The sequence below is a fragment of the Hypanus sabinus genome, chromosome 18, assembly GCF_030144855.1.
Source record: "Hypanus sabinus isolate sHypSab1 chromosome 18, sHypSab1.hap1, whole genome shotgun sequence".
NCBI lineage: Eukaryota > Metazoa > Chordata > Chondrichthyes > Myliobatiformes > Dasyatidae > Hypanus > Hypanus sabinus.
The window spans coordinates 8,362,915-8,384,427 of NC_082723.1; the positions used below are offsets into that span (position 1 = coordinate 8,362,915).

Genomic DNA, 21,513 nt, shown 5'->3' on the forward strand with positions numbered 1-21,513 from the left:
ATTTCAGGGTACTGATCTGTAACAGGGGGCACATCGCGCAGCATCCACCCAAACAAGATTTCTTAAGTTTGGCTAGGCTGGGGGGGGGGGTGGTGGCAAACACCCCCTATATTAAGCTGCTAGGTGAAGAGAGAGTTACATAAGGTTAGATGACAGAGTGAATCCCTTTCCACATTCACAGCAAGAGAAAGGATTCTACCCAGTGTGAACTCGCTGGTGTCTCTGGAGTTGAGATGATGAAGCAAATCCCTTCCCACAGTCTAAGCAGGTGTATGGTCTCTCCCCAGTGTGAACTGATAGGTGCACTTGTAGGTGGGATGACTGAGTGAATCCTTTCCCACACTCTGAGCAGGTGAATGGCTTCTCCCCAGTGTGAACTCGCTGATGTTCCTTCAGTTTATATGACCGAGTGAATCCCTTCCCACACGCTGAGCAGGTGAATGGCCTCGCCCCTGTGTGAACTGACTGGTGTGCTTGTAGGTTGGATGACCGAGTGAATCCTTTCCCACACGCTGAGCAGGTGAATGGCCTCTCCCCAGAGTGAACTCGCTGATGTACCTTCAGTTGAGATGATGAGGTGAATCCCTTCCCACATTCTGAGCAGGTGAACAGCCACTCCCTGTTGTGAACTCGCTGGTGAGCAATTAGGGAGGACAACCGAGTGAATCCCTTCCCACAGTCTGAGCAAGTGAATGGCCTTTCTCCAGTGTGAACTCTCTGATGTATCTTCACTTGAGATGACCGAGCGAATGCCTTCCCACAGTCTGAGCAGGTGAATGGCCTCTCTCCAGTGTGAACTCGCTGATGTATCTTCAGTTTAGATGACTGAATGAATCCCTTCCCACAGTCTGAGCAGGTGAACGGCCTCTCTCCAGTGTGAACTGACTGGTGTACCTTCAGATTAGATGAGCAAGTGAATCCCATCCCACAGACTGAGCAGCTGAATGGCCTCTCTCCAGTGTGAACTCGCTGATGTACCTTCAGTTTAGATGACAGAGTGAATCCCTTCCCGCAGTCTGAGCAGGTGAATGGCTTCTCCCCGGTGTGAACTCGTTGATGTACCTTCAGTTGTGATGAGCAACTGAATTTCTTTCCACAGTCTGAGCAGGTGAACGCCCTCTCTCCAGTGTGAACTCTCTGATGCACCTTCAGTTGAGATGAGCAAGTGAATCCCTTCCCACAGTCTGAGCAGGTGAATGGCCTCTCTCCAGTGTGAACTCGATGATGTACCTTCAATTTAGATGCTTTAGTGAATGCTTTCCCACAGTCTGAGCAGGTGAACGGCCGCTCCCTGGTGTGAATTTGCTGTTGAGCCATTTGGTCATAAGACCAAGTGAATCCTTCCCCACAAATTCAGCAGGCGGTTAGCCTCTTCCCAGTGTGAACTAACTGGTGTGTCCACAGGTGGGAAGACTGTCTGATTCCCTTTTCACAAACAGAACAGGTGAATGGCCTTGTTCCAGTGTGAACTTGCTGATGTACCTTCAGTTGAGATGACCAGGTGAATCTATTCCCACTGTCTGAACTGATGAATGGGTTCTCCCCTGTGTAAGATGATGGGCATGCCAGTCGTTCAGATGAATGAGTGAATCCCTCCCCACAGTCTGAGCAGGAAGAATGATCGAGTGATTCCCTTGTTCCACTTCTTAAATATCTGGACAGAGACAACAACACTGGTGTGTTGTGTTCAAGATTCCCGTAAACAAGTTCCTTGTCATTTTTAACCTGCAAGAAAATTTACAAAATCCATCAATGGGTGTAGAGCATCATTTCAGATGAGAACATTTAGGTTATCAAGGTGTCATCTGGCATTAAACTGTTACATTGAAGTTCAACCCAAGCTGGAGAGAGAAATCATCTTCTAACTGGGCATAGAGCTGGTATCTGGAATGACCCACAAATTCTCTGATGCTCTTCCTATTTCTATAAGAATGGGGCATTTCTGACCTGGCTCAATTTGACTGTCTCCATTCCCTGTTCCCACTGAGCTGCATGGATTCCTGGAAGTGGAAGCATTGGACAGGCAGGAGGACAAAACTAGCTAAACTGAGAAGCCAAAGCCAACATAAAAGCCAAAGAGAGGGCAAAATATAGTGCAAAAACTATATGGAAGCTTTTAGAAACCAACAGAAGATGACTAAAAAAAAGCCAGATGAGCTCAGGGCATGGGATTATGATATGGTTGTCATCAATGAGTCTTTGTAGACTGTTGTCTGAGGCATTTAGAGGAACAAAATATCCAGGGCCTCAATATCTCTTGAAAACCAAGGTTCCCTGCACCAGTTACCTTTCAACTTTTATTTTGTCAGGCACATACAAACTCTACACCATCAGAATTTCATTTCTGAAGGCCTCCCACTTACCAAGTACTCCATTGCCAGAAAACAGCCTGTCCCAAACCACACTTGTCAGATCCTTTCTGATACCATCAAAATTGACCTTTCTCCAATTCAGAATCTCAATCCGTGGTCCAGATCTCTGTTTTTCCACGTTTACTTTGAATTTCATGGATTATGATCACTAATTTCTGTCACCAGCCCTGGATCACTCCCTAACGGCTTATTGCACACTTCTACATCGGGAATTCTACATATTAATTAAGGGCACATTTGACAAACTCTGCTGCATCTAGTCTTTTACGGTATGGGAGTCCCAGTCAATATATGGAAAGTTAAAATTATTTACTGTATCAACCTTTGTTTCTTCGCATGGTCTGCAATCTCTCTACAAATTTGTTCTTCTAAATCCCGCAGACTGTTGGGTGTAAGCAAGTCCCAATAATGGCTACAATAACATAATGCCCTGTCCTCAGCTCATCTGGCTTTCCTACGATGCTTCTTGCATTGTGATATACACAGCTCTACACATTCATCACACCATGCTCATCCATTTGATTGCTGACTCTATCTGAGGTCTGAACAACATCTGACTGGTGTCAAGAAAACAATCTCTCCATCATTGTCACAAAAACAAAGCAGCTGATTGTGGATGACAGGAGGATTGGAGACAGGCTAGCCCATATTGACATCAAGATATCAATGGATCTGGGGCTGAGAGGGAGAACAGGTTTAAGATCCTCAGCAGAAATATCAACAAGGATCTCACATGGTCTGTACATACTAGCTGTGTTGTGAAAAGAGCTCAGGAGCCCCTTTTTCACCTCAGATCATTGCAGACGTTTGGTATGGGCCCCAAATTCTAAGAGCATTCTACAGGGAGACAACAGAGCATCACTGCCTGGTATGTGAACTGTACTTCCCTCAATCTCAGGAACCTGCAGAGAGTGGTGCAGACCGCCCAGCGCATCTGTAGATGTGAACTTCCCATGATTCAGGGCATTTACAGAGACAGGTGTTTAAAAGGGGCTCAACGGATATTGGGGACCCAATTCCTCACAACCACAAACTGTTCCTGCTGCTACCATCCAGGAAACGTTACCACAGCAGAAGGATTAATAGGCTTTGGAATGGCATCTTCTACCAGGCCATTAGACTGATTAAGTCATGCTGATAGAATTGCATTTTTGCTATATTGACTGTCCTATGTACAACCTATTTATTAGAACTTACTATAACTTACACATTGCACATTTAGACAGAGATGTAATGTAAAGATTTCTACTCCTCATGTATATGAAGGACTCTGAGCTGATCCAGAATTCATCCATTTCAAGTTCCAACTCCTTAAACTGCAGGGTTACAAGCTGCAGCTGGATGCACATCTTGTAGGTGAGGGCACCAGGGACACTGGATGTCTCCCCACATTCCCACCAATGTCCCCTCTATTTTATAATGACCAGTGTGCACATAAATCATGTACAACATGACAACATGTGCATAGTGATTTTTATATAGTGAGGTATTCAGCTAGCAAATCACTGTCAATAAGAACTTTGATCTCCTCTAGGTTCGATCGAGTTCATCTGCTCACTCACAGGAAGTGCATAGAAGGCCTCTAATAGGTAATGAAGGATTTTCTCACCAAATTTCTTGCATATTGTCCATAAGTGGTTTGTTTGCTAAATTACGCTTTAAAAAGTCAGAGTTCCATATATCACTCCACTTCTTCCCACTTGTAAATTCTCCAGCAACATTTGTATCACCACAATTCACACAGGTAACACCCGTTTCTATAATGGACATAAATATTTCCTGTGAACCCTCCTGAGGAATGAAGGATATATTAAAAAAAAAACATTTTGAACCTATGTAATCTCTGGCTAAAAGAATATTTGGGACTGAATAGGAATTTTTGAACTGAAGTAAACTCTGTGTTCAGAGATTAGTTAAGACAGGCTCATTACCAGTTCTCTGTGACTTGCAGAGAGACTCACTGAGAGCTGATAACATTATGCATTCTACCACAGTTTGAGTGAAGGGAGGAGGACTCGCTGATAAGGACAGGAATAAACATCTGTCTGTAATTAAATCAGGGTCTTGCAAAGGGAATAACTGATAAGGAATGGACAGTACACCCATCTGTAATTAAAACCTTCATTTAGCGAACTCTCTTATCTATGTAAATAGGTTTTTGCACCAACAGACTTGGTGGGCATACCAGTTCAAATAACATCTTGCAATAGTAATGTTTGGGGCTTACTATGTATAAATGTCTGGGTTCATGTATAAATACACGGCTGTAACCGGACTGAGTCAGTCCACTTGTCAGATGGTGGCAGTGCTTACCTGTCTTCCCTTTGACAAATGGGTCTCAAACTCCTGCAGGAGAATGCGCAATAAACCGTGGTAACGATAAGAACCTGGTCTCCCAGGTTTTATTCAGATACAACTTTAACATTTAGCGTCATGAACAGGATCCCAATATAGGGATGCCAAGCAGACGGGCTGAGTAAGCTGCTGGACCACTCTGGGGAATGCAGAGACTGACAGGGCGCCCAATAGGTATTTTACCTTTTGTCATTCTCTGTTTGTTCCTTTCGATGTACAGTCCTTCACCCAAGGCTGATCGCATACCTTGATGGGACTGGAAAAGTATCTGTTGGGAGACTTGTATAAGGTAGGCAAAATTTTACTAACTAGGCAGGAGGAGGTTTCAGGTAAATTTCACTAAGTGGACAGGAGGCCGATGTGCCGGGTAAATTTATTAAATGAGCATGAAGTGCCAGCTGGGTAAATTTATCTGATTGTTAATTGAGCAGGAGGCTTAGTGCCAGGTATATTACTTGGTGAACATGGGTTAATTGCAGTCATTTGTTACGAGTGGGACAAGAGCAGCCCTACATAATATGTGTGAGAGTTTTCCAGACAAGGAAAAAGATTTGCGAATATGGAGTGTAGTGCTGAATAAGAAATTGGGGAACAAAATGTGGCCACTGTGGGGGGGGGGGGGGGCGCCCTGGGATATTACCTTATGAGAACAAACAGTAAATTTGATATGGAAAAAGAACTGTGGAAAGAAGTGGAAATTGTTGAAAAGGGAATGGAAGGAAAGGCAGATGCAAAATGGAACAGTACATTATTAGCAAGTTGGAGGAATAATATATGTGACAAAGGAATAGAGGTATATACCACAGAAGGAACGCCAAAGGTTGCGAGACACTAAAAGCGGAGCATGAATGGGTGGATGGGTGCCGAAAACAAGACCAGGGAAATCAACATAAGCAAACCAAGGCCAGCCTAGATAGGAGAGCAGGGCAGGAACATCAGTCTGAAGTTCGAACTGATGGGGAAACAAGGGATCCCAAACCCATGTCTGGCATACCAACCCTGTATGAGGACAATGAAAGTGATGAGGAGTGCGCACCCACCGTAGCACCCCCCACCCACCTTACCAGGAGCCAAGTGCACCCAGTGCTCCCAAACCCCAATGCTCCCAGTACTCAGATACAGTGCCCTCTCAGGTAAAACAGAGGCCGCAGGGAAAGGGAGGTCCCTATACCCTGAGAATCAGAAAGGGAATACTGAGGATTATTCCGAGACAGGGAGGGAAGGATCCAATAGGACTCCAGAGTTAATGGCTCCACAAAGACATTGACTCAATGGAAGCAGCCAGAGAGTGGTAGTGGAGGATTGCTACTCTGAGTGGAGGCCTGTGACTAGTGGTGTGCCACAGGGATCAGTGCTGAGTCCATTGTTATTTGTCATCTATATCAATGAACTGGATGATAATGTGGCAAATTGGATCAGCAATCTTACTGATGATACAAAGATTGGAGGTGTAGTGGACAGTGAGGAAGGTTTTCAAAGCTTGCAGAGGGATTTGGATCAGTTGGAGGAATGGGCTGAAAAATTGCAGAAGGAGTTTAATGCAGACAAATGTGATGTATTGCATTTCAGAAGGTCAAACCAAGGTAGAACATACAAGGTAAATGGTAGGATACTGAGGAGTGCAGTAGAACAGAGGTATCTTGGAGTACAGTTACATAATTCGATAAAAGTAGCATCACAAGTAGATAGGGTTGTATAGAGAGCTTTTGGTAAATTGGCCTTTATAAATCAAAGTATTGAGTATAAGAGTTGGAATGTAATGGTGAGGTTGTATAAGACATTGGTGAGACCGAATTTGGAGTATTGTGTGCAGTTTAGGTCACCTAATTACAGGTAGGATAGTAATAAGGTTGAAAGAGTGCAGAGAAGGTTTACAAGGGTGTTGCTGGGACTTGAGAAACTGAGTTACAGATAAAGGTTGAACAGGTTAGGACTTTATTCCCTGGAGCGTAGGAGAATGAATGGTTAATTGATAGAGGTGTAAAAAACTTATGATGGGTATAGACAGATTGAATGCTAGCAGACTTTTTCCACTGAGGCAAGGGGAGAAAAAAAAGAGGTCAGAGGTTAAGGATGAACGGGGAAAAGTTTAAAGGGAACATTAGGGGGCTTCGTCACGCAGAGAGTGGTGGGAGTGTGGAATGAGCTGCCAGATGAAGTCGTGAATGTGGGTTCACTTTTGACATTTAAGAAAAACTTGGACAGGTATAAGGATGAGAGGAGTTTGGAGGGATATGGCCCAGGTCCAGGTCAGTGGGACTAGGCAGAAAAATGGTTTGGCACAGCCAAGAAGTGCCAAAAGGCCTGTTTCTGTGCTGTATTGTTCTATGGTTCTAAAGATAATTGCCCACCTGAATGTTGCCCAATCCACGAGCAGGAGGGACAGCCCTCAGCGATTCCTGTGTATGCACCCTGGAAGCCTCAAGAAATGAATCAGGCCCAAATAGAAAAGAAAAACCAGCACAGTTTGCTCAGCGTGTCTGCAGTACTATCCAAATGTTTAATGCGACCCCGCAAGATTTATTCGGTCTCTGCTGCATGATTCTCTCAGCTGATGAGGGGCGGAAATGGAAGGCAGAACTGAGATACCAAACCTATCAGGAGTTACAGGCGGGAATCCATAATGAGAATGAACAGACAGACCAGATCATTCAAGCCTTGGAAAGGGCTCTCCGGCAACCTGTAAACATCACTAAAGTACATCAATGCAAACCTAAGCGTGGGGAAACAGGACCACACTATCGGGAGCGATTTCTGGCCTGCTACAGCACTTTCACAGAAAACCAAGTCTTTACTGATGGGAATCTGTTCTCCCCAGTTTATTGCCTTACTGATCCAATGCGCACCAACTAAGTTAGCCAACATGATTACAACAAATAAAATGGATTGGCCTGACAATGACTGAAATTGAATGCGATGAGCTTTGACATATTATTGGGACCCTACATTCGTATCCCGATCAAACCCAAAGGGAACTAATATTAAAGGTGAATATGTTCAGTGGGGAAAAAAGACATGACTGTGCTATATCAGGGGATAAGAAATGAGAACAAAAACCTAAGGGACAGGTGGGGACAGCAACCTGTTTAGGAATTGACAATCAAGGATGCTTCCTACTGTGAGTACCACTCCTCAGGAAGAGCCCAATGTAATATTGCAAGTTGCTGGAAATCCCCTTCTGTTTCTGATTGATAGGGGGGCATCCACAATATCTCTCAACCAGGAAATAGCATCGGAAAAGGGATTCCAGCTATCAGACGTTACAATCACTGTGTCTGGGTTTGAAGGGACGGAGCATACATATTCACGTACCCAGCCACTGAATGTGGAATTCCAGGGGACCCAGTGGGAGGTTTAATTTACAGTCACCACCAGTCGGGGGTGTAATCCTGCAGAGAGAGACTTGCTCTGTCCATTGGACATTGAGAATCTCTGCGTGGACAAGAGTATCACCCTGGGACTAGTAAACAACCGACAGCATCCCCAGTTTCTGAACACCCAATCTGGCACTTAATCTGGACTCCACTGCGCTTGAACCCTTTCTGCCAGCGGCCGACCCTCATGTGACTCTGTGCTTGACCCTCCGAGGTGCTCAGCTGAGAAAAACCAGTAGTATGCACCCCTCAAGGGACAGAGGGTCCCAATCACGGTGACTGGAGATGTTAAAGGAAGAGAGGGCAGTGCATTACTGGCCGAAGTTCCGGATTTCCTTTGGCGACAGATAGGACTGGTGGTTTCCCATACCACCGTTAGGAATTGCCCTGGGTTCCTTGCCTACTTTTTGATGTAACAAGCCTCCAGCAACGAGGGAGACTGGCAAAACTTGGTCGCAGGCGAACTCAAATACTGGAAGGACTCTGATCCAAAGGCGAGACATTTGGTAAGACACTCTTTTAATATAGACCGAACCCCAGATGTTGTACCCCATCTCTGGGCAACTTCAGGCCATGAAGTTGGCCTCACCAACTGCCCCCGCCCCCCCCCCCGCCTGGATCACCATGAAAGAAGGACAGACTCTCCCATCTATTCTGCAATATCCCCTCAAGCCTGAGGCAACATTTTATGAGGATGGAATCCCTTTTGTGGATCCAGAAGGAAAACAATATTCTGGCTGTGTGATAGTAACCGACAGTGAAGTAATTGAGCAGGACTCTTTTGAAGCAGCCGTCTCGTCCAGAAGGCTGAGCTGTTTGCTCTGACTCGTGCCTGTATCCCAGCAACAGATAAAAGTGCGAACGTTTACACAGACTCCGGTTATGCATTTGGAGTTGTACATGACTACGGGGCTCTTTGGGAACAGGGGGATTTCTGAATTCGTCTGGCCACCCCATTAGTAATGTCACCTTTGTAAACAACTTACTGCTCAACAGTTACCTCGAGTTTTGGCTATTATTAAATGTGTAGCCCACACCCACATGTCTGACCGGGTCACTAAAGGCAATGCTTTAGCAGATAAGACAGCGAAAAGTGCAGCACAATCCTCGATAGTTGTATTCCTCTCAGGTTCCTGTCAAGCAATCCTCCGTGACTTAAGCAGAATGGGTTTGCCAGGTATGTACTTTTCAGGAGGACGTCTCTGAGGAGGAGTGTAAACTGTGGTCCCAGATGGGGTGCCAGAAAGACCCTGACCGTGGTTTTAAGATTACCCCAGCTGGATAGGTTTGTGTTCCTACACAGTTTTTACCTATATTGGTTGATTATATACATAATTGTACACACCTGAGAAAGGAGGAAATGGTTGGTAACCTGTACCCTGCACTCTGGGGACGACTCACTTGACAGGTGGACAAGTTGATTTTATTGAGTTGCCTAGAGTACATTGCTATAGATACTGCTTAGTTATTATAGATGTGTTTAGTAGATGGATTGAAGCTATTCCAACTATCAATAATAGCGCTATGACTGCTGTGAAGGTATTCATATGGGATATAATTCTCAGGTATGGCCTGCCAGAGATGCTGAGCTCTGACAATGGCCCACACTTTGCGGTGAAAGTAAACGAAGGGGTATGTAATGAACTAGCTATCAAGCAATAATTCCACTGTGTACACCACCCATGGGCCACTGGCATGGTGGAAAGAGTCAATGGTACTCTGGAGGAAGTTGGCCAAACTAACAGTGGAGACTGGGCTCACTTGGTTGAAGGTCCTACCGTTACCCTATTCCACATGAGGATTACCCCACAGGGGAAAACAGGGTTATCACCAGCTGAAATCATTTATGGATGGCCCAAGAGGACATCCTGGGGACCTAGACCATGCGTACCATTGCTCCCAGAAAGTCTACCAGCAAAATTGGATATGCATACCCTCAGGGAAGAGATGGGGAAATATATATGCCAACTAAAAAAGATTTTCCAAGCATTACATTCACAGGTATGACAGGCTTACAAGAAAGAGAACTACCCCGTAGAGAGGAGTGACTATCCCACCCAAGAACATGGGAATTTTGTCCTGACCAAGAACTGGGATCGAGGAAAACTCAGAACTCGGTGAAGAGGACTATATCAGGTGTTACTGACCCCTCCCACGGCTGTGAAACTGAAGGGGCAATCTCGGTGGATACATCAAACATACTACAAACGTGTTACTGAAGGAACTAAGTAGAAGGACTATCTCAGACTAAATGAAAATGTATTGGTTGATTGTGGGGTGATGAACGTCTAGGTTTCTTGCCATGGACTGTCATTTTAAGAGAGAGAGTGCCTGAGTGACGTCAGCCGCCGGCTTTCTCAGCTTCTGTTTGATTCTTACTGAGAGAGAGGGAGGGGTGGAACTATTTGACTCTGCAGCGTGTTTACACTTGCTCACAGCTTGTGTTTCCATAGCTCGCAGTTTGTTTTATTTAAGCAAGGACAGTCAGAGACAGCCAGTCAGATGAAGAGAAAGAAAGGAGATGGAAGGTTTGAAACAAAGGACCTAGTGGCCAAAGGTCACTGTTTGAACACTCCTGTGCCCACAAGAGCAGGTTGATTATTGATCCAGCGTATACCGAATGTGTGATTGTCAATTTGTTTGATCCACTGGAGTGGATCTGTCGGTTTGGGAGTATCCTGTGAAGACCACTTGCGCTAACCCTTGCCTGGGGGTGGTAATTCACTTGAAGAGGGTACCCCTGTGACAAATCACTGTTGGTGATAATTCCTACAATCCATATGTGGACTTTGTTGGGAGTATCCCGTGGCCACTACTTTTGTTAACCCTTAGCTAGATGCGGGACTGTTATGTGGTAACCACTTGTGAGAGGGGATATTCTGTGGAAATCACTGTTGGTAATTCTTTTTGTGTTGGATCTGGATTGGGAGTACCTTCTGGAATCTACCTGTGTGTTAACCCTTGCCTGGGTGGTAATTCCCTTTGAAGATGGTACCCCTGTGATAAACTACTTCTGGTGATAAATCGTATGTGGATTTGGAATGACAATGGATATGACCTACGGCAAATGTTATCTTGTTTTACCACCGTGGAATTTGTAGAATTCGATGTAATTGCCTTCTCTCGACATTCACCCTAGATCACAATTTTTTTGTCTCTCATCATTGATTCCGTGAATAAACTGAACTTTCATACTTTACCATCTCAAGACTTTAAGCTTGGTATTGTCGGAGCTCAATAGTTTGGGAGTTATATTTACATATATGTATACTCATAACACCATTAATTTTTGATTATTTTGCTTAAGTTGTCATATTATAAGTAGATACTAATAAAGAAAGTGGTTTTAACATCAAAACCAGACTCCAGGTGTGGTCTATGGCTGCTGGTTTATTTAAACCACTACGGGTACGTAACAGTGGTGTTCGTGTTTATGTCTTTGAGAGGGATCACCTCAGCATCCAGGGGCCCCCATGTTAACACTTTTCTGTTTCTCTGTCACACCTATGCCAAACAGGTAGAACTAGGGTCTTGCTGGGTTTGTGCCGAAATTCTGCAGCATGGTAAAACTATGATTACAATGCCAGTAATTCCGCTCAACCAGAGTGAGAAACTCTCAGCCTGGGCTTTCTCAAACAACACTGGGGAAGAGAGACTGCTGTGGTCCAGTCAGAGATGACTGTGACTGTCAGTGTTTCGAGGGATGATCTCAGGCCCACACCAAATGAAAGTTCCTTTTACTGGGGAACATGCATCCAGGCCATACTTGCAGGTGCCCAGCAGCAGAGAGGAATAACTGAGACTGAGCGATTTTGGAAGATCACTTTTCTGTCCTTTGGACTAGCCAGGGATTCATGAGAAATAATCAATTTGGCTACAGCACTTGAGGAGCCGGCCACAATACTGCAGGGGCCTTGACAAGAAACACTGGGCCAAGTAACAGAAATATCCACTGAAATGACTGCAATCCGGCAAACAGTCCTACAGAATCGTATGGCTTTAGATTTTATCCTCGCTGAGAAAGGGGGAACCTGTGCTCTTATTGACGCAGAATGCTGCACCTATATTCCTGATGAGTCCATTAACATTACATCCCTCTCTGAGCATACTGACAAGGAGATTGACTGCATCAAGAAAGTGGAGAAGGATTTACACGGGTTTACTGAAGGGTTGAAATGATGATATTTGAAGGCCTGTTCGGTAATATGTGGGGCATGATATTGCATTATGGCCTAATAGTTGTGCATATCATTGTTATAATTACTGTTCTACGCTGTTTTTACACACTGATAAGTCAATGCTGTACTTGGTTGCTTTCTCTGTTAAACACTACTGCTCTGTTGATCATTTAATGATCAAAAGGAGGGAATGGTAAAGTATGTAAAAGTGTTAACAGTTTGTTACAAAAATATCAGCCTGTTTTTCCGAGAGACTGCTAGTGATCAACAGATGTGCTAAGCCATGCTGAGCCATATTTCTTCTTGAGGGCAGCTGTCTAGGGTTTCCAGATGCTTATCTACTTGTGCATTTACGTGTAGAGATAGGATAGCTTTAGTCTGTTCTGTGCGTGTAAGCCATTATGACTATTTTGTAAATTGACTTTAAGGGCTGTCATGTAGTAAATAACTTTTGCTCCAGCCTGTCTTGTGTGGGGGATATCTGGACGGATATATCTGTGGTGTAAGGGGAATTGTTAGTCAGTTAGTGGATGGGTAGGAACAGTGAAAAACTGTCCCTGTTTGACTGACTAACTAAGTAAGCCCCGGATGCTTGGAATAAACAGTTTGTACTTCTACGGTCTCTGAGTGACTTTATCCGGATTCTACTTCCACACAATTGGAGTGGTTTTAAAGGGCTGGGCTGCAGGAAGCACATTACCAGACCTGGAGTGATTGCAAGTGGGTCTGACAGAGGCATAACTGGTTCTTCTGGGCACATTCAGTCTCACCAGGCATATAATGTCTAAAGGACCAGTGTTTCAGTAAATGAGACTCACCAAACTTTCTCCTGAATGAATCAATGGAAACTCTGAGTCAGAAGGGTTCTCTCCAGTTGGTTCTTGGGCTGGTTCTCTTGTTGCTGTTCCCTCGTCTTCAGTCGTGGTTCGCTTCCAGTTGGGGTTTTTCTTGCAATAAATCTCTCACCGCAGGTCTAACTTTAACATAAAAGTTAATGAAGCACATTAACAGTAAAAAAAAACAAACAGTTCTGCTTAATGTTACAAAGAACAAGACTAAGAACAAGATGGAAACATCCTCTCCATTTCCACTGTATCCAGGCTTTTCAGCATTCGGTAGGTTTACTTAACCATACATCCCTCCACCACCCCCACCGACCCTCTGAACTCCATTGAGTACAGGTCCAGAACCATCAAATTCTCTTTATACATAAAGCCGATCATTCCTCAGATTATTCTTGTAAACCTTGTTAGCAACAACTGCACTGAATACGTTTCCAGGAATAAGAGACGAATCGGTACCAGGATGTACATCAGTGATGTATAGCGATCCCGACCCCGACCCCTGGCTCCCAGCCCTGGAGGCGTGGACACTTAACCAATCCCAAAGACAATTCACTTCAACACTGAGCGAAAAGGAAAAACAAACATCCGGAGACTTACAGCATACGTGAAGAGATTGTTACATCTGCGGTTGAATGGGAGGGGCAAATGGGGCTACGTGACCAGTAGATTCTACCATCACTCCTGACAGAGCACTCCAGCTACCCACCACTCTGTGGAAAGAAACAAACTTGTCCCTCACATCTCCTCTCAAGTGAACCGTATCAGACATTTCAACCCCCAGGAATAAACATAATCTATTCCTCTCCTAATCATATAAATGTCCATCCAGTCTCACCCCAGCCTGCGCCACTCTGGAGAAAAAAAAACAAGTTTGCCCACCCTCTAATCGAGACAGTATCCTGGTAAACCTCTTTTACACCCTCTTCTATTATTCTGACATTTCACATTCTTAAAATAAAGTAGTGATCCCAACTGACCTAAGATAGGGAATGTTTTCTAGGATTAAATGTCAGGAATTGTGAAAAACTGAGTTTCAATGTACTTGGCTATGGTGCATGTAAACTTCTGACTTCAACTGTAGCCATTCATATGAAAAAGAAAATTTGCTAGTATATCAAGCAGATAAATGGCAAATTTTCTGTTCTCATGTATGAATCAACAAGGGTTAAGACCTCCCTAATAGATTATTTGAAATGTGAAAGTGATAAGGCAGGTGATCCCCATTTTATGTTTTTAGATCTAATTGAATTGCCTGATCAGAAATCTGCAACTATTGTGAAGCATCTATTGAACTGTCTCAATAACTATGGGTTCGATGGCTCTTACCTGAAACAGAACCTTGTAGCATTTGCTAGTGATGGGGTGAGCATAATGCATAGTGTCAAATCTGGTGTTGCTACAATTCTCAAGGTACATTACCTTGATGTGACAATTTGGCACTGTCTTAATCACTGATTAGGTCTTGTAGTAGGTGATTCAGTGAGACGTTCATGAAATAAAACATTTTCAATTATTTACGGACAAATTGTACTGTTTACAGTAGATTACCTCTGAACTGTCTGAATGTGCCTCTCAGAATCAGAATCAGGTTTATTATCACCGGCATGTATCATGAAATTTGTTAACTTTGCAGCAGCAGTTCATTGCAATGCATAATACAGAAGGAAAAAGAACACTGAAGGTGGAGGGAAAATATAACTAAATCAGTTACAGTATACGTATATCTGGGACACTTGCTCATGGTGATTTTTATAAATGACCTGAATAAGGTAGTGGAGGGATGAGTTAGCTTTTGTTGAGATTTTTGTTGTTGTGGATAATGTTGAGGGCTGTCACAGGTTACAGCGGGATATAGATAAGATGCAAAATTGGCCAATGGAGTTCAACCCAGGTAAGTGTGAAGTAATTCATTTTGTTAAGTCAAACATGATAGCAGAATATAACATTAAAGGTAAGACTAGGCAGTGTGGAGTATCAGAGAGATATTGGTGTCTGAGTCCATATGACACTCAAAGCTGCTACGCAGGTTGACACTATAGTTAAGGTGGTGTACAGTGCATTGACCTTCATCAATCGTGGGATTGTATTTAGGAGCAAGAGGTAATGTTGCAGCTATATAGGGCCCTTGTCATACCCCACTGTGCTCAGTTCTGGTCGTCTCACTACAGGAATGATGTGTAAACCTTAGAAAGGGTGCAGAGGAAACTTACAAGGATGTTGCCTGGATGGGGGAGCATGCCTTATGGGAATAGGTTTAGTGAATTCACCCTTTTCACCTTGGAGTGACAGAGGATGAGAGGTGACCTGACAGAAGTACATAGATAATGAGTGGCATTGATCATGTGGATAGTGTGATGAGCAAACCGAGCCTGAGATGGGGTCCAGAGTTGACCCCCCCCCCCATGAAGTATGCTAATGAGTGAGAGAAGACGAGGGGGGAGGCATCCAGCACAGGGGGGAGGGGGAGGGGGAGGGGGAGAGGGAGGGGGAGAGGGAGGGGGAGAGGGAGGGGGAGAGGGAGGGGGAGAGGGAGGGGGAGAGGGAGGGGGAGAGGGAGAGGGATCTGATTTAATATAATGGCTCCTTGGCTGCGTGTTTACCTTTGCTCCAAGGACACTTTTGCCTGCTTGTTAAGATTCTTGCCGAGACAGCAAGGCGGGAGCAGTTTGATGGATGCCTGGTGCCCTGAAAGGGGAGATAAAAAGCAGGCCTGCTAAGATGCAGACGGGCACACCACAGGACACTGAAAAAGCATTGTGCATCCACGTGAAGGTGGGGTTTTTGGAGGATAGCATCGGGAAATTGATCAGTGACTCACAGTGTGTGAAAGTGCGATCAGTTGGGAACTGTTGTGTGTCCACCCTTGCCTGGGTGACAGGTCCACCACTGAAGAACGGTCATACGTGATATGGTCATAGTCCGTGGTCACAACAGGAAGACAACGGACAGTTCGACAGCAATGGCTTAACCTCTCGCTTTGTCTCTCCAACATTACACAAACAACTACCACGGCCTAAACTGAACTGAACTCTTCACCATCGTAAGACTATCCATTTACCTCTAGCCTTTGAAAAAGCTTGGTTTTGATTCCTCTTTCCACACTTCTGCATATATCATTGCTAACCTGTTTCATATATGTGCATTTTTAGAGTATTATATTGCTTAGTTTAGAAATAAACACTATAGTTACATTAATACCAGATTCCAATGTGATTTCCATTTCTGCTGGTTCGGTAACCCAGTCACGGTGTACGTGACAATAGTCAGAGACTTTTTCTCAGGGCTGAATTGGTTGCCACAAGAGGGCACAGGTTTAAGCTGCTGGGGAGTACGTACAGAGGAGATGTCAGGGGCAAGTTTTTTACTCAGAGAGTGGTTAGTGCGTGGAATGGGCTGTCGGTAACGGTGGTGGAAATGGATACGATAGGGTCTTTTAAGAGACTTTTGGATAGGTACCTGGAGACATCAGAGAAAAGAAGAGAAAAACTAGCTTAGAAAAATAGAGAGCTATGGGTAACATTAGTCATGTCTAAGGTCGGGACAGGTTGGCACAACTTTGTGGACCAAAGGGCTTGAATTGTGCTGTAGGTTTTCTATGTTTCTATGAATAGATTAAAAATTGTGCAAAAAGACAGAAATACTATAGATTTTAAAAGTGAGGTAGTGTTTAGATGTTCAACGTCCATTTAGCAATTGGATGGCAGAGGAATAGAAACTGTTCCTGAATCACTGACTGTGTGCCTTCATTGTAACATCGAAAAAAGGGCAACCCCTGGCTGCAGGAAGTCCTTAATAATGGACGCTGCCTTTCTCAGACACTGCTTATAATCCTCTGGTAATCTCATAAATGTCTATCCAGTCTCACCCCAGCCGGCACGGTTCCGGAGAAAACAACACAATTTTGTCCAACCTCTCGTTATAGCGCATGCCCTCTACTCCAGGCAATATCCTGGTAAACCTCCTCTGCGCCCTCTCTAAAACCCCGACATCCTTCCGAGAATGGGGCCGACCAGAACGGTATGAAACACTCCAGATGTGGTCTAACTAGTTTTATAAAGCTGCAACACAACTTCCCAACTTTTGAACACAATGAATCAGGTGATAAAAACAACCACACCATTTGCCTTCTTAACCACCCGATCAATCTGTGCAGTCTCTTTCAGGGAGCGATGAACTTGGAGTCCGAGATCCCTCTGACCATCAAAACTGTTCAGGGTTTTGCATTTAACAGTGTACTGTCTCACACATTCGACCTACCGAGCTGCCGAGATGATCATCACTAATCAAATCTCACTGAGATTTCTCAGGTCCTGTTGAATTTATTGCCAAGTGCACAGGTACGGGAGGGTACAGGCTCAGAGAAACACTGACTCACAGGCAAGTACATTCAGATAACACACGGAATACAAATTATACAATTCTCTGTCAGTAACAATGTAGAAACATGTTTTACGTCACCCTGCTAATCGGAACAGAACAACAGGAGCTGAGCGGCGGCTCATCTCAGACGGTTCGGTGTGAAGGTCTCAAATCGGCACCGACCCCGGCAGATTCTGTGAAGGAAGCGAGGCCAGGCTGCCAGTCCATTCCCTCCTCCTTCAGGTTTCACCGATCACCTTGTGCTTCTCTGTCTCTTCCTTACTCCCAACATTTATTCTCAGGTGCTACCGAAGGGTTTCGGCCGGTAACGTCGACCGTACTCTTTTCCTAACTGCTGCCCGGCCGGTAACGTCGACCGTACTCTTTTCCTAACTGCTGCCCGGCCGGCTGAGTTCCTCCGGCATTTTGTGCGCGTTGCTCGCATTTCCAGAATCTGCAGATTTTCTCTTGTTTGAGTTCGGGAAAGTTAACTCACTCCCCACCGTCAGACCTCTCCGCTCGGGACCGGCTTCAATACCTACCAAAGAAAAATTGTTGGTGTTTCCCGCAGAGAATAATCCGTTTCTGGATCCCCTCCCGATCCCTTCGCCGACCCGCTTCCACAAAGGACGAAATAACAACGGAGTCCTGATCTGAGCATGCGCGATCTGTTTAACGCGTCATCAGGCGGTGGGCGGGGCCTCAGAAACAAACCCACAGGAGCTGCGGATCCGCAGTGACGTTCGGTCTCCCACGTGACCCGGAGACTCTGCTCCTCTTCTCACGCTGCCCAATCCACCGCCACGTTTCCCACATCATTTCATTATTTCCCTATACTATTTTCATATGAACACCGGATACGTATTTAGCTTTTTCCCTCCATATCTTCCCCGATCCCCTTCCTTCCACCGCCAGGTCACAGAGTTCTCGGAATAAGAGTTTCGATTTCCATCCCGGGCAGACACACAATTCAGACCCACACAGGAAATGTGCAGGTTTCATTTAAATCAGTCTATGTTTACAAACACTAATTTCTATTCACATTCCTCTGGCCTCACTGGACAGGAACACTGAAACATCAAGTGAGAAACAGGTGGGCCATTCAGCCCCTCTGACCATCAACAAGATGACGGCTGCTCTCCCATCTCAGCCACACGTTCCTTCCCGATCCTCATTTCCTCGATCCCTTCGGTCTCCACACATATGCCAGCCTCTGTTTTATGTGAGGACAGTCACCAAGTCTTCACCGCACTCTGTGGTGGGGATTTACAGACGGAGTGGAGACATTTCCCCTCATCTCAGTCCCGGACAGTCCACTCACTTTTCCCGAGACTGGGATCCCTGGTGCAACCGGTAATGATGTTGTGCATTTCAATGTATTCACCTCTCACACCTCGATTCTCTAAATGAAAGGGTTATCGCATTTGATCTTTCTCCATATGATGACCCACCACTCCAGGGATCAGTCTGGTGTATTTTAATTGCACTCTCTATCGTAAATACTCTCTGAAAACTTTGCTAACCCTATATGGAATTAATTTCCATCTTCTGTAGCCCCGTGTTTCGCCAAACACAACACCCACCCATATCACTATTTCCAAACACACTTCCCCCCTCAGCTGGATCCACCTCTCACTCCCCATCCCTACCCCTCACCTCTTTTCTCTGATCATTTCCTGTACACTCTCAGTCCAGAGGGAGTGTCTCCGCCCAAAATGTTGACGGTCCATTTCCCTCCAGAGATGCTGCCCGACCCAGTAAGTTCCTCCGGCAGTTTGTTCTTTGGTCTGTATAATCCGTGTTAGTATGTGAAGCGGGTTTTTACACCGTATTCCAGGTACAGTCTTATCAAAACCCAAATAATTGTCACTTTGTCCGGACAATTGGCCCCGCTTGCAGGGCAACAGTCTACCGGTGTTTGCCCCTCAAAATGTGGTTAATCCCTCTGCTCGCCACCACCGTGGGCTCAGACATTTCCACAGATGAGCCCCTCCGGTCCCCACCGGGACAAACATCCTGTCCGCCCCTCTCTCACCATCTTCATCCTTTCAATAAAATCCCCCTCTCCTCACTTTTTATGTCGTGATCCCTCCACGGGGAAGCGGCATCATGCGATGGATCGTGTGGTCTCCTACTACCTCCTCAGACGCTTCACAAACGCCCCCAACTTTCCTTGGATGGAAATGGATATAAATCAAAAAGCGGGACATTTTATTTGAAATTTGTTCTGCTTTAATGTGCAGTTCGAGCTGCAGCAGGAGATGGATCTGCGCCCGCTCGGCTGGTCCGCCTCCACTATTGGGTGTAACCTGTGATTGACATCACTTCGCACCAATGGGAATAGCGCAGCTCTGCGATCAATTCAATTCCTCGGTTGACTGTTCGGGGAGGGAGGCGTTGGCTCGTGTTTAATTGCTCTGCCGTTAAACCGAAACAGCTCAAGCACAGCAGCGCGTGTGACCGTGCTCGTGGCAGCAAATGCAGAAATGACGGGACCCTGCCTGACGTCAGGCGCGTGGGGGCTCCTGGGTGACGTCACGTGCGGGGGAGCGCTTCAATTGTAAAACACCTTTTGTTTCGTACGATTTGGAACAGCAAAATTAAATTAGGGTTTCAGCACTGAATCCGGCGTTTTGTGACGCCACAACTGAGCCCCGGCTGTGGGATCAATTCCTTGTGGTTCTCCAAGGGGTTTGGGGTGAAGGGACACGGATCCCGAGACGAATTAAGTTGTTAACAAGGGGGGATCTGGTGCATTGGATCAGACCGCTTAGCTCGCGTCTCCATTCAGACAACAATCATTTTAATGACTGTCTAATCTTGCTGCTAACAAGATTACGTGTTACAAAATTTTGTGTTACAGAGCCCCAGAATCTAGGAGAGCCGTCATGGGCTTCGAGTGCAGATAAGGAACAATGTCACTGAATTGTACATCAGAGAAGGTCACGGCTTTGTACAGCCTTTTATGAGATCTGCTGGCACATCGGGAGACTGAATGGGAAAGGTAATAGGGAAGGGGCTGAGGAGAGAGTTTACACATGTTCAGGGGTGGAGGGGTACAGGAGCTGTCTCATAGATCGTTTTGATTTTTTTTGTGTGTAATCTCACAGGTGGTGACTGAGGAAGAAATTATTGACGGAAGATACCCAGAGGCGAGTAGGTCAGACACAGAATCAGGAATTGAATTGAATTGACTTTATTTCTTACATCCATGAAGAGTAAAAATCTTTACGTTATGTCTCCATCGAAATGTGCAACGTGCAATCATATTAATTTATAATAATTTATAACAAATAAAACCGACAATGTAATATAGAGTACACTCAAATCAGTGTCAGTTCATCAGTCTGATGTCCTGGTGAAGAAGCTGTCCCAGAGCCTGTTGGTCCTGCTTTTTATGTTGCGGTACCACTTCCTGGATGGTGGCAGCTGGAATAGTGACAGTGATGTGATTTCCTGTGTCACGGGTATAGACAGTCGACTCAAGTGAAGAGTTTGTGTGGAGATGCAGCTTTCTCCTTCCCCACTTACCCACGACCTCTGGTTGTCATCCCACCCAACCTCAGTGGAAAGAGTTGCTGCCATTTAATCTATTGTTTTCCTCATAGTTTTGTAGACTTCTAATGAATCCTCAAAGCAATGTATAATTTCCTTGTTTATGTTTAGAGCCGTTTTTTAGGTGGATAAGATGATGAGGGGCATTGATCGTGTGGGTAGTCAGAGGGTTCTTTCCCAGGGCTGAAATGGCTAACACAAGGGGGCAGAGTTTTAAGGTGCTTTGAAATAGATACCGAGGGGATGTCAGTTTTTTTTTACACAGAGAGTGGTGGGTGCGTAGAGAGTGTTTCAGTTCCTGTGGGACCAGGCACCCATGCAGCTCATTGGGAACAGGGAATAATACCAATGGAGAGAGACAACTGAGCCAGATCACAGGTTGGAGATGGCACAACTGCCCCAATGTTATAGAGACAGGAAGAGCATCAGAGAGTTTGATTGGCATTCCAGATACCAGCACTGTGCCCAGTTAGAA

The 21,513-nt window shown here is 45.1% G+C and overlaps 1 protein-coding gene and 1 long non-coding RNA gene across 3 annotated transcripts in view; one reads left to right on the forward strand and one right to left on the reverse strand.

Moving 5' to 3' along the window:
- LOC132407311 (uncharacterized) overlaps positions 1 to 21,494 on the forward strand; it is a 36,209-nt gene extending 14,715 nt beyond the window's left edge. The window contains exons 2-5 of the long non-coding RNA XR_009516447.1: positions 3,907 to 3,961; positions 4,948 to 5,016; positions 20,347 to 20,487; positions 20,594 to 21,494. This is a non-coding gene — a long non-coding RNA (uncharacterized LOC132407311). The remainder of the gene's footprint in view (positions 1 to 3,906; positions 3,962 to 4,947; positions 5,017 to 20,346; positions 20,488 to 20,593) is intronic.
- On the reverse strand, positions 69 to 18,213 carry LOC132407309 (zinc finger protein 239-like). Of its 2 annotated transcripts, none has more exons than XM_059993631.1 (3): positions 18,026 to 18,213; positions 13,098 to 13,252; positions 69 to 1,725 (listed from the first exon to the last, which is right to left on the reverse strand). In XM_059993631.1, the coding sequence occupies exon 3, from the start codon at positions 1,315 to 1,317 to the stop codon at positions 196 to 198; it is 1,122 nt and encodes a 373-aa protein (XP_059849614.1). In that variant the 5' UTR covers positions 1,318 to 1,725; positions 13,098 to 13,252; positions 18,026 to 18,213; the 3' UTR covers positions 69 to 195. The 2 variants fall into 2 exon arrangements, with proteins under 2 accessions (XP_059849614.1, XP_059849613.1); XM_059993630.1 differs by having other exon boundaries at positions 13,098 to 13,256.
- Positions 21,495 to 21,513: the final 19 nt, after the last annotated feature.

Bases quoted from the DNA above. Each gene is read 5' to 3' on its own strand.
- LOC132407309 (XM_059993631.1), bottom strand. From the start codon at position 1,317: ATGGCTCAACAGCAAATTCACACCAGGGAGCGGCCGTTCACCTGCTCA.